Genomic DNA, 13,191 nt, shown 5'->3' on the forward strand with positions numbered 1-13,191 from the left:
TTTAATTTATTTTTACTTTACTTTTTATCTATCTATCACTATCAGAATCAATCCTTGCAAGTAACGAGTTCAACGGGATTGACAACCCTCTTGCCCACGTTGGGTGCAAGTGTTTGCCTTTGTGTGTGTAGGTAGTGAAGACGGAAACCTTGGTTCTCCTATTGATTCAATAACTTAACCTTGGTTCTCATTAAGGGAAATACTTATCCCCTACTAGATTGCTTCACCCTTCCACTTCGAGAAAAACCCAACACAACTGACAAGTAGCAGAAAGAGGTTCTAGCATCGTTGTCAGGGAGACACCATCAAATTCTCATCAGTTTCCTACGTACAAACTATCATCCACTTGTTCTACTTTTTATTTTCCTTTGCCTTTGCCTTTCTTTTTCATCTCCCTCCACTTCTCTAAAAAAAATCCAAAATCGCAAAAACATTTTTGTTTGCTACTTTACTTGCTTTGCCACTATATCTCAAGAAATACCAAATTGCATGACTTCTTGAATACTAATAACAATGATTTTATTAGTACTCCAATACCACCTGCTACTAGCGCGGAGTTTTATGATATTAATGTTACCTTGCTAAATCTTGTTATGAAAAAACAATTTTCTAGAAATCCTAATGAAGATGTTGCTTTCCATCTTGATACCTTCATTGAATTATGTGATATGCAAAAGAAAAAATACATGCACAATGATATTATAAAGTTGAAATTATTCCCTTTCTCGCTAAGAGATGGTGCTAAACTTGGCTTTCATCCTTGCCTCACAATAGTACAAATTCATTGGATAAATGTAAAGATTCTTTTATCGCCAAGTATTTTCCTCCCGCTAAGATTATTTCTCTTAGAAATCAAATCATGAACTCTAAGCAACTTGAGCAAGAACATGTTGCCCAATCTTGAGAGAGAATGAAATTAATGATTATAAAGTGTCGCACAAATGGTTTAAGCTTTTGATGATAGTACAATTTTTTTATGCGAGACTAAACTTTGTGTCAAGAAATCTTCTAGACTGTGTTGGAGATGGTACTTTCATGGGAATTACGTTGGAGAAGCTACAAAACTTCTTGATAGCACGATAACAAATTATTCCCAATGTCACACTGAAGGAGCTCCAACTCGTAAGAATGTAAACCCTGTCGAAGAAATTACTACTTTAAGTGATAAAATGGATGCTCTTATAGTCGTATGAATATGTTTGCTAGTAAAAATGCTCATATTGATCGTAGTGAGTGCCACTATCTACTTCGATTGAGCAAAATAATGATGCCATATCTGTGAATTTTGTCTCTAGAAATAACTTCAACAACAATGCTTATAGAGGAAATTTCAATCCTAGATTGTATCTTGATAATCCCTATAATAATTATGGTAATTACTATGGTAATTCATATAATTATAATAGGACGCCCTGTGATCTTGAGAACCATATTAAAGAAATTGTTATTTCCCAAAAGACTTTCAATGTATGGTAGAAGAAAAACTACATAAAGTTGATGATATCCCAAGAAACATGGATAGAATTGCTCATGATGTGGAAACTCTTAAAAATAAATAAAAAATCCACCTAAGTATGATATAAATGAGTCTATTAAATTTGTCCAAGTCTCCATTAATAAAAGCAAGGAGAGAACCGCTAGGTTGAGATCTAAGGAGAATTCCTAGAAAAGGCTATTCCACTCGGTTTTCTTATCATAATCATGATGAAAATATTAAAATGATTGCCGTCTCACCTACTTAGTATTTCTTTAGTAATATAAAATTTTATGAAAAAAGAGACTGGAGATGAGACAACGTTAGCTAGAAGGTGTATCAATTGTTTGGAGGGTGATGATGTGAATGATAAAAATGATAAAAATAGGTTTGGAGAGGTCCAAACTTAAAATAATGATGTGCCCACTACTTTGGATTACAAGGACTTTAATTATGATAGTTGTTCTTTGATTGAATGTATTTCGCTGTTGCAATCCATGATAAATTCACCTAATGCTTACGAACAAAATAAAGCTTTTACTAAATATATTGTGGAAGCTATGATAGAAGCTCATGAAGAAAAGCTTGATTTACACATGTCAATACCTAGTAAATTCCATGATGAATGAGAACTTACTATTAAAATCAAAGTCACAGATTGTGAATGCAATTGTTTGTGTGATCTTTGTGCCAATGTCTCTACTATACCAAAATATTTATGTGAAGTGCTAGGACTCACCGATATGAATGAATGTTTCCTTAACTTGCATCTAGCGGATTCCACTACCAAGTAACCATTGAGTAGAATAAAATTATGTGATCATACTTGCTAATAGGAATTATGTAGCCGTGGACTTTATTGTGCTCGATATTGAATGCAACCAGTTTTGTTCTATAATACTTGGTAATCCTTTCGTACAAACTATAGGTCTTATTTTAAGTGCCAACGTGCAAAGCACGTGCTATCTAATAGTAGTTTTACTTTTGTAGATTCACATGGTCGCCCAAAAGTGGGCCATCCCGTTTGCGTTGTTTTTGTGTTTTTCCTTTTTCTGTTGCTTTCTCTTTTTCTTTGCTAATTTTTCTTTCAAGTTTCTTTTTTTCTCCGTTTTTGGTAAAACAAATATTTTTAAAAATAAATCAGAATTTATTTTTCACCCAGAATTCAAATTTCTGTTCCCATTTCAAAAAATATGGAACTTTAAATTTTCTCTCCTTCATGATTTTTTAAAATCTAAAAATGTTACATTATTACAAAAATATATTATTATTATCTAAAATTCATGAATTTCATAAAATGCATTTAATTTTTCCAAATTCAATGAAATCTTTCTTTCCAAAATAAATCAAATAATGTTTGCATTTAAAATCCATTTTATAAAATTGTTCTATATGTTCAAATCATGTTCTCATTTTTAATAATCGTTCACAAATTTTAAAAATAAGTTCATGTTTTTGTAAAACTTTCATGTATTCAAAAAATGTTTGTTAATTCAAAAATGTTCTCATTTAGATTTTGTTTGTTTTTTTTGAAAATGTACGGAATTTTGAAAAATCACATTGGTTTTAGAAAAATCAGGGTTTTAAAAATTGTTCATGTTTTCGAAAATATCAGGATATTTATAGCTATTATTATTAGTAGTAGTTCAAAAATAATCGGCAAAAAGAAAATCTGTTTTGAATCTTAGACTATAGTAAGTTTTTAAATATTAGCGCCGGCCATAGATTAGCATAACACATTTGTTTGAATGTCTAGCAGAATGTGGTCGGGTCTTTGAGGTCGTGAGTTTGATCTTCATCCGGTTTTTTTTGAAATTTTACTAATGCCTTACAAACACAGGCCGTTTCGGAGCCTGCCAGTGGGCTGGCCGAGATAAACCCTAATAAAAAAAGGGAAATTCATGCCTGGTTATGTGATATGCTTATAAAATGAAATTTATGTGTTGTTATGTTGATGAAAAGGGATTTATGCACTACCATTAGTAATCTATCCAGGTGCCCCGTCATCTAAGAGAATGGTGGAAGCAATTGTGCCTCAAAGGTCACCGGACAGCCACCAAATGAGGAGGCAACCACAACCCTGAGATGGAGGTGGACCCGTAGCAAAAAAGGCACGAGTAGGATGGTCGAAGCCACGCCGACAAACCCCACCATGAGACCGTTTTTGTTCGACACATCAATTATCTCTGTTGTTGATTTTTATAAAAACAATTCTCCTTCATCGCAATGCACGGGTATATGTGTTATCCAACTATAATGAAACTAAAACAATGAAAAACTAGAAACGATTATAATACACCAATGGAACGATCACTCTTCCGAGGCGTAGGTTTTGCCGATCTGGAAATCGGTGGAGAAGACTTGGTCGAAGACGTTCCTCATGCCATTCTTGGACAAGAAGCGTAAGTTGAAGGGGTCAACGAGCGCCTTGCTACACGAGACCTCCCAGAGGTCACCCTTCTTGGTCAATGGTTGCCACTCCTCCGAGCCGTACTGCCGGAGCTCCACCTCCGCGAGGTTATCGCCTGGTCCGGTGTAATCGATTTCGAGCACCAGCTTCTTGGCGTCAGACCCCTTCTCCACCGTGAAGGACACCTTCACGACGCTCATCGCGCCGGCGAACAGCGCCGTCAGCACCGCCGTCGCGAGCAACCTTGAGGACGAGGAGGAAGCCATCTCGATTGATGGAGATTTGACTGTTGGTCCCTCGCAAAAAATGAGATTTGACTGTTGTTGTGCGTGTCTCTACTGTTGATGTTGTTCCTTCGAGCTGTGTGGATTCTGACGGATTATGTTCGTGGATTATGTTCCGATGGACGGAGGAGAGCGTCCGGCGAGCGGCGCTCCCGGCGATAGATGGCGCCATTTGCTGGCCTTGACAGATTATGTGGAGTCGATCGGGCTTGATGACGTCTCCCTCTCTCCTCTCGATGATGCACGAGTCCGGCCGACGACTCTCATCGCCGGCGCCGCCCATCGCACGGGAGGAGGTGACCATCGGGTGCGTGCATGTGCCCCTACGTAGTGGCCATGTACCGACGCGGTCGTTTGACCCAGGGATCCTCGGGCCCAAGCCCGGGTCGCGGCCCGCGGAGCGCGGTGCGGACACGGTCCATGGGGGCCTAGATGCTACAGGGAGCGCAGCTAGCGTTGCGCTATACCCACCCAACCCCACCCCCACCCACCCCGACTCCCATTCCAGATTTCGATCTCGACTCTCTCCTCAGCCACTTCTGGGCCTCATCTAGGGTTTCTCCTCCTAGGGTTCCCTCCTCCTTCGGCTGGTGGGAGGGGAAGGTGGGAGGAGACCAGAGATCATTCGCGCAGGTTGTTGCCTCGCCACCGCGGGAGCAAGCCATGGCGGGTTGGGAGGGTGGCAACCGCTTAAATCGAAGGGATGGCGGCGGGGAAGGGCGATTCGGGTGTGGTGGCTGTCGATTTGGGCAAGGTGGAGGTTGTGACCGTGGTAGCGGAGGTGGTGGACGCAACCTGATGTGGATGCGCAACAACGACGATGGCGACTCATTGATACGTCTCCGTCGTATCTACTTTTCCGAACTCTTTTGCCCTTGTTTTGGACTCTAGTTTGCATGATTTGAATGGAACTAACCCGGACTAATGCTAGTTTCAGCAGAATTGCCATGGTGTTGTTTTGGTGCAGAAATAAAAGTTCTCGGAACGTCTTAAAAATTTACGGAGATTTTTTCTGGAATAAAAGAAAAATACCTGCGCAAAGATCCACCGAAGGGGGCGTGCCAGTGGGCCACAAGCCCACAGGCCGCGGCCACCCCCTAGGCTGCGCCGTGCACGCTTGTGGGGCCCACGTGGCACCATCGCCCCCAATCTCAGCTCTATATCTCCCGTTTCGCATGGAAAAAAAATCAGAGAGAAGGTTTCATCGCGTTTTGTGATACGGAGGCGCCGCCACATCCTGTTCTTCATCCGGAGGGCAGATCCGGAGTCCGTTTCCGGCTCCGGAGAGGGGAAATCGTCGACATCGTCATCATCAACCTTTCTCCATCAACAATTCCATGATGCTCTTCATCGTTCGTGAGTAATCTCATCGTAGGCTTGTTGGACGGTGATGAGTTGGATGAGATCTATCATGTAATCGAGTTAGTTTTTGATGGGGATTGATCCCTGCTACTGCGACAACAGACCTTCCCCGACAATGGCGCCAGAAATCCTTCTGCTACTACGACAACAGACCTTCCCTGACAACGGCGCCAGGAATCCTGCTGCTATGTTCTACGCCTATAGGGACTTCCTTGTCAAATATGTAAAGGATTTCCCCGAGGCCTTGGAGCCTTGCATTGGTGTTCCCTTGAAGAGGAAAGGGTGATGTAGCACAGCGGCGGTAAGTATTTCTCTAAGTTTCGAGACCCAAGGTATCGATCCAGTGGGAGGATCGCGTCAAGTCACAAGTACCTGCACAAACACAAAGAGCTTGCACCCAACGCTATGAAGGGGTTGTCAATCCCTTATAGATTGTTTGCAAAGTGAGAACTAAAAGCAATAAGTAAACAAAGCAAAGTAAAAGTGAAAGTGGAGACGATAGTTGTGAATAGACCCGGGGGCCGTAGTGTTCACTAGTGGCTTCTCTCATGAAAGCAAGTAGACGGTGGGTGAACGAATTACTGTCAAGCAATTGATAGAACCCCGCAAAGTCGTGACGTTATCTATGGCAATGATTGTATCTATAGGCATCACGTCCAAAACAGGTAGACCGATACTTTCTGCATCTACTACTATTACTCCACACGTCGACCGCTATCCAGCATGCATCTAGTGTATTAAGTCCAAAAGAACAGAGTAACGCCTTAAGCAAGATGACATGATGTAGATGAACAATCTCAAATTTATGATGAAAGCCCATCTTGTTACCCTTGATGGCAACAACATGATGCGAGCCTTGCTGCCCCTTCTGTCACTCGGAAAGGTCACTGCACGGTATGAACCCAAAACCAAGCACTTCTACCATTGCAAGAATCATAGATCTAGTTGGCCAAACAAAACCCAAGACTCGGAGAGACTTACAAGGATATCAAATAATGCATATAAGAAATCAGCAAAGATTCAAATATAATTCATAGATCATATGATCACAAATCCACAATTCATCGGATCTCGACAAACACACCGCCAAAGAGGATTAAATCGGATAGATCTCCATGAAGATCATGGAGAACTTTGTATTGAAGATCCAAGAGAGAGAAGAAGCCATCTAGCTACTAACTACGGACCCGTAGGTCTGAAGTGGACTACTCACGAGTCATTGGAGAGGCCCTCCAACTCCAAAGTCCCCTCCGGCAGGGCACTAGGAAGGGTCTCCAAATGAGATCTCGCGGAAACGGTAGCTTGCGGCGGCGGAAAAAGTGTTTTCGTGGATGCCCTGATTTTTTCTGCGATTTTAGGGAATTTATAGGCCAAGGAGCTAGGGCACGGGAGCGCCAGGGAGGCCACAAGCCTGGTTGCCACGGCCCCCTCGCCGCGGCAACAGGGCTTGTGGGCTCCCTGTGCCCCCCTGCCTTGGCCCTCAAGCCTCCCGATCTTCTTTTGTGCTGGAAAAATTTATTTCGGGGATTTTATTCCGTTTGGACTCCGTTCCGAAATCAGATCTGAAAGGAGTCAAAAACACAGAAAAATCAGGAACTCGCACTTGGCACTGAATTAATAAGTTAGTCCCAAAAAAGATATAAAAGGTATATAAAACATCCAAAGTTGACAAGATAACAACGTGAAACCATAAAAAATTATAGATACGTTTGAGACATATGAAGTATCCCCAAGCTTAACTCCTGCTCATCCTCGAGTAGGGAAGTGATAAAGAATGAATTTTTGATGCTTTCATGCTACCTAGCATAGATGTCCTTTGTAACTCCTCTTATGTGACGTGAATGTTCAGATCCATTAGATTCAAAACAATAGTTTGCTATTGACGTGGAGACAATAATAATTCAAGCAAACTAGCAAGGTAATCATGAACTTTCAAAATAACAAGGCCAAAAGAAAGTTATCCTTACAAAATCATATAGTCTGGCTATGCTCTATCAACCTTGCACAACGAATTTAAATCATGCACAACCCCGGTATTGGCCAAGTAATTGTTTTCACACCATACTTTCTCAAACTTTTTCAACTCTCACGCAATACATGAGTGTGAGCCATGGTTTTAGCACCATAAGTGGTGTGGAGTGTGGTGGAGGTTGCAAGGCAAACAAGGAGAAGATGGTCACATTGACTAGGCATATCAATGAGCTATGGAGATGCTCATCAATAGATATCAACGTGAATGAGTAGGGATTGCCATACAAATGATGCACTAGAGCTAAGAGTCTGTGAAAGCTCTTAAAGAAAACTAGTGGGTGTGCATCCAACTTGCTTGCTCACGAAGACCTAAGGCAATTTTGAGGAAGCCTATCATTGGAATATACAAGCCAAGTTATATAGTGAAAATTTCCCACTAGCTATATGGTGGTGACAAAATGAGAGACTCTCAATCATGAAGATCATGGTGCTTTATATGCACAAGTGTGGAAAGGTAGTAGCATTGTCCCTTCTCTTTTTTTTTCGTGGGCTCTTTGGCCTCTTTTTTTATTTTTTTATTATGGTGGGCATCTTTGGCCTCTTTTATTTCCTCACATGGGACAATGCTCCATCAATGATGATCATCACACTTACAACTCAAATGTTAGAGCAATGAAGACTCTATATGGAATGCCTTCGGTAGTGTACCGTGACAATGATCTAGCATGGCATAGACATCAATGGAAACATCATGCTAGCTATCTTACGATCATGCAATGGCAATGTAGAAGTGGTGGCACATGTCATGGTGGTAGTCGTATGGCAATATATCTCGGAATAGCTTCGAAAAAGCCATAGTAGGTAGGTATGGTGGCTGTTTTGAGGGAGGCTATATGGGTGGTTTTGTGCACCGGCGAAAGTTGCATGACACTAAGGAAGATAGTGATGGTGGAAGGTGAAAGTGCATCTAAACCATGGACTCCACATTAGTCATGACGAACTCATATACTTGTTGCAAAAGTTTTAGTAGTAATCGAAACAAAGCATTCAACGCATACTCCTAGGGGAAGGGTTGGTAGGTATAAACCATCGCGCGATCCCGACCGGAACACAAAGGATGACAATCAATAGACTAATCATTCTCAAACTTCATCACATAGCGGTTCACCATATGTGCATGCTACGGGAATCACTAACTTCAACACAAGTATTTCTAGATCCACAACACCTGACTAGTATAACTTCAATATTACCACAACCACAACTCAAAACTAATTGAGATGAATCAAACTTCTCCAACTACTCAATGCACATGAAGGTGGAAGTTTTCATATCCCTTTGGATAAATACCCCTTTTGAGACTACTTTCATAGCATAGATCAACTACCACGCCACGCACCGCTGTGCTCTAAAATATATAAGTGAAGCACATCGAGCAAAATCAACTAGCTCTAAAGATATAAGTGAAACACATGTGAGCTGAATTGCCTAACCAAAGGATATAAGTGAAGCTCGACAAAATCACGGTGAGTGCATGTCTCTCTCTCTAAGTGTGCAGCAAGGAATATTGTGACACAACAAAAATAAAAGACTCCTACGATACAAGACGCTCCAAGCAAAACACATAACATGTGGTGAATAAAAATATAGCCCCAAGTAACGTTACCGATGGATTGAAGACGAAAGAGGGGATGCCTTCCCGGGGCATCCCCAAGCTTAGGCTTTTTCGGCATCCTTGAATCAACTTGGGGTGCCTTGGGCATCCACAAGCTTGAGATCTTGCCACTCTTTATCTCTTTGTCCATAAGAACTTCACCCAAAACTTGAAAACTTCACAACACGAAACTTAAACAGAAACTCGTGATAACATTAGTATAAGAAAGCAAATCACCACTTCCTTAGGTATTGTAGCAAACTTAAATTCTACTTATGTTGATGTTGGGTTACTGTATTTTCAATCTTCCATGGCTAATACCCCCCGATACTATCCATAGTTTCATCAAAATAAGCAACCAACTCAACAAAAACAGAATCTGTTAACAGCAGACCAGTCTGTAGCAATCTGTATACTTCGTATACTTCAAAGATTCTGAAAAATTACGACAGTATGAAGAATTTGCGTAGCAATCAGCAACAAAAAGAATCAACTCAAAAGCTTTCATAGAAAAGAAATGAAAATTCTTTTCGTCAGCAGAAAGTTTCTGTCTTTTCCAGCATGACCAAACGATCATCCCCAAGACTAATCATAACGGTTTCACTTGGCACAAACGAAAAAAAACACAATCATAACAGAATTATGAAAGTGTGGAAAACACAAAACAGAAAGAAAAATTATAGATTCGTTGGGTTGCCTCCCAACAAGCGCTATTGTTTAACGCCCTTAGCTAGGCATTGATAAATCAATGATGCTCACACAAAAGACAAGAATTGAAGCACAACGAGAGCATCATAAAGCATGTGAAAATCACATCTAAGTCTAACATACTTCCTATGCATAGGCATTTTATAGGAAAACAGATTGTCAAGACAACCAATAGTTGCCATATGCAAGGAATAAGAAAGAGACTAGAGCAATCTCAACATAACGAGAGGTGACTTAGTGATATAAAAGTTTCTACCACCACATTTTCCTCTCTCATATTAATTACATGTGGGATCATATTCGAATTCAACAATGTAACTATCGCAAAGGATATTCTTTTCATGATCCACATGCATGCAAAGTTGACGCTCATCAAAAATAGTGGGATTATCATCAAATAAAGTCATGACTTCTCCAATCCCACTTTCAATATTATTGCAAACATTATATTCATCATGAGGCTTAAACAAATTTTCAAGATCATAAAAATCATCGCCCCATTCATGATTATTGCAACAAGTAGGGGACATAGCAAAACTAGCATCCCCAAGCTTAGGGTTTTGCATATTTTTAGCATGATTGACACTAATAGGATTTATAGTGAAACCATTGCAATCATGCTTTTCATTCAAGGAGCCCTCATGAATCACTTCATAAATTTCTTCATCATGATTTTTAGATTCACGCATCTCAAGCAAAACTCCATAAAGATAGTCAAGTGCACTCAACTCACTAGCAATTGGATCAACATAATTGAATCTCTTAAAGAGATTATCAAGTGGATCAGGATCCATATCACTAGCTTCTAGCAAGCGAAGATGCAAGCATATTGAAGGCACATAGCACACGAACGAACATAAAGCAAGCGAAAGACAAGGGCGAACAAAAAGGCAAACGAAAAAGGCAAATGAAAACGGCAAATGTGAAGTGGGGGAGAGGAAAAGGAGAGGCAACTGGCAAAAAAGCTAAATGCAAGAGATGAGTTTGTGACACTTACTTGGATAGATATTTACTTGATCTCTCCCCAGCAACGACGCCAGAAATCCTTTTGCTAGTGCGACAACAGACCTTCCCCGACAACAGCGCCAAAAATTCTTCTGCTACTGCGACAACAGACCTTCCCTGACAACGACGCCAGGAATCCTGCTGCTACGGGCTACGCCTATAGGGACTTCCTTGACAAATATGCAAAGGATTTCCCCGCGGCCTTGGAGCCTTGCGTTGGTGTTGCCTTGAAGAGGAAAGGGTGATGTAGCACAGCGGCGGTAAGTATTTCCCTCAGTTTTGAGAACCAAGGTATCAATCCAGTGGGAGGATCGCGTCAAGTCACAAGTACGTGCACAAACACAAAGAGCTTGCACCCAACGTTATGAAGGGGTTGTCAATCCCTTATAGATTGTTTTCAAAGTGAGAATTGAAAGCAAAAAGTAAGCAAAGCAAAGTAAAAGTGAAAGTGGAAACGATAGTTTTGAATAGACCCGGGGGCCGTAGTGTTCACTAGTGGCTTCTCTCATGAAAGCAAGTAGACGGTGGGTGAACGAATTACTGTCGAGCAATTGATAGAACCGCGCAAAGTCGTGACGTTATCTATGGCGATGATTGTATCTATAGGCATCACGTCCAAACAAGTAGACCGATACTTTCTGCATCTACTACTATTACTCCACACGTCGACCGCTATCCAGCATGCATCTAGTGTATTAAGTACAAAAGAACAGAGTAACGCCTTAAGCAAGATGCCATGATGTAGATGAAAAATCTCAAATTTATGATGAAAGCCCATCTTGTTACCCTTGATGGCAACAACACGATGCGTGCCTTGCTGCCCCTTCTGTCACTGGGAAAGGTCACCGCACGGTATGAACCCAAAACCAAGCACTTCTCCCATTGCAAGGATCATAGATCTAGTTGGCCAAACAAAACCCAAGACTCGGAGAGACTTACAAGGATATCAAATCATGTATATAAGAAATCAGCAAAGACTCAAATATAATTCATAGCTAATCTGATCACGAATCCACAATTCATCGAATCTCGACAAACACACCGCCAAAGAGGATTACATCAGATAGATCTTCATGAAGATCATGGAGAACTTTGTATTGAAGATTCAAGAGACAGAAGAAGCCATCTAGCTACTAACTACGGACCCTTAGGTCTGAAGTGGACTACTCACGAGTCATTGGAGAGGCGATGATGTTGATGTAGAAGCCCTTTGATACGTCTCAAACGTATCTATAATTTTTGATGGTTTCACGCTGTTATCTTGTTAACTATGGATGTTTTGTTTACCTTTTATATCTTTTTTGGGACTAACTTATTAATTCAGTGCCAAGTGCCAGTTCCTGTTTTTTCTGTGTTTGACTCTTTTTAGATCTGATTTTGGAACGGAGTCCAAACGGAATAAAATCCCCGAAATAAATTTTTCCAGAATGGAAGAAGATCGAGAGACTTGAGGGCCAAGGCAGGGGGCCCATAGGGAGCCCACAAGCCCTGTTGCCGCGGCCAGGGGGGTGGCCGCGACAACCAAGCTTGTGGCCCCTCTGGCGCTCCCCTGCCCTAGGTCTTTGGCCTATAAATTCCGTAAAAATCCAAAAAAAATCAGGGCATCCACGAAAACACTTTTCCACCGCCGCAAGCTTCCTTTTCCGCGAGATCTCATCTGGAGACCCTTCCCGGTGCCCTGCCGGAGGGGAATTTGGAGTTGGAGGGCTTCTAAATCAACATCATCGCCTCTTCAATGACTCGTGAGTGGTCCACTTCAGACCTACGGGTCTGTAGTTAGTAGCTAGATGGCTTCTTCTCTCTCTTGGCTCTTCAATACAAAGTTTTCCATGATCTTCATGGAGTTCTATCCGATGTAATCCTCTTTGGTAGTGTGTTTGTCGAGATCCGATGAATTGTGGATTTGTGATCAGATTATCTATGGATTATATTTGAGTCTTTGCTGATTTCTTATATGCATGATTTGATATCCTTGTAAGCCTCTTCGAGTCTTGGGTTTTGTTTGTCCAACTAGATCTATGATTCTTGCAATGGGAGAAGTGCTGTTGCCATCATGGGTAACAAGATGGGCTTTTATCATAGATATGAGATTGTCCACCTACATCATGTCATCTTGCTTAAGGCGTTACTCTGTTCTTTTGAACTTAATACACTAGATGCATGCTGGATAGCGGTCGACGTGTGGAGTAATAGTAGTAGATACAGAAAGTATCCGTCTACTTGTTTTGGACGTGATGCCTATAGATATAATCATTGCCTTAGATAACGTCATGACTTCGCGCGGTTCTATCAATTGCTCGACAGTAATTCGTTCACCCACCGT

At 41.3% G+C, this 13,191-nt stretch overlaps 1 protein-coding gene across 1 annotated transcript; it reads right to left on the reverse strand.

The window, feature by feature from the left end:
• Positions 1 to 3,784: 3,784 nt before the first annotated feature.
• On the reverse strand, positions 3,785 to 4,150 carry LOC123447111 (pollen allergen Dac g 3-like). Its single transcript, XM_045123681.1, has one exon. The coding sequence runs from the start codon at positions 4,148 to 4,150 to the stop codon at positions 3,785 to 3,787; it is 366 nt and encodes a 121-aa protein (XP_044979616.1).
• Positions 4,151 to 13,191: the final 9,041 nt, after the last annotated feature.

Source organism: Hordeum vulgare, chromosome 4H, assembly GCF_904849725.1.
Source record: "Hordeum vulgare subsp. vulgare chromosome 4H, MorexV3_pseudomolecules_assembly, whole genome shotgun sequence".
Taxonomy (NCBI): domain Eukaryota; kingdom Viridiplantae; phylum Streptophyta; class Magnoliopsida; order Poales; family Poaceae; genus Hordeum; species Hordeum vulgare.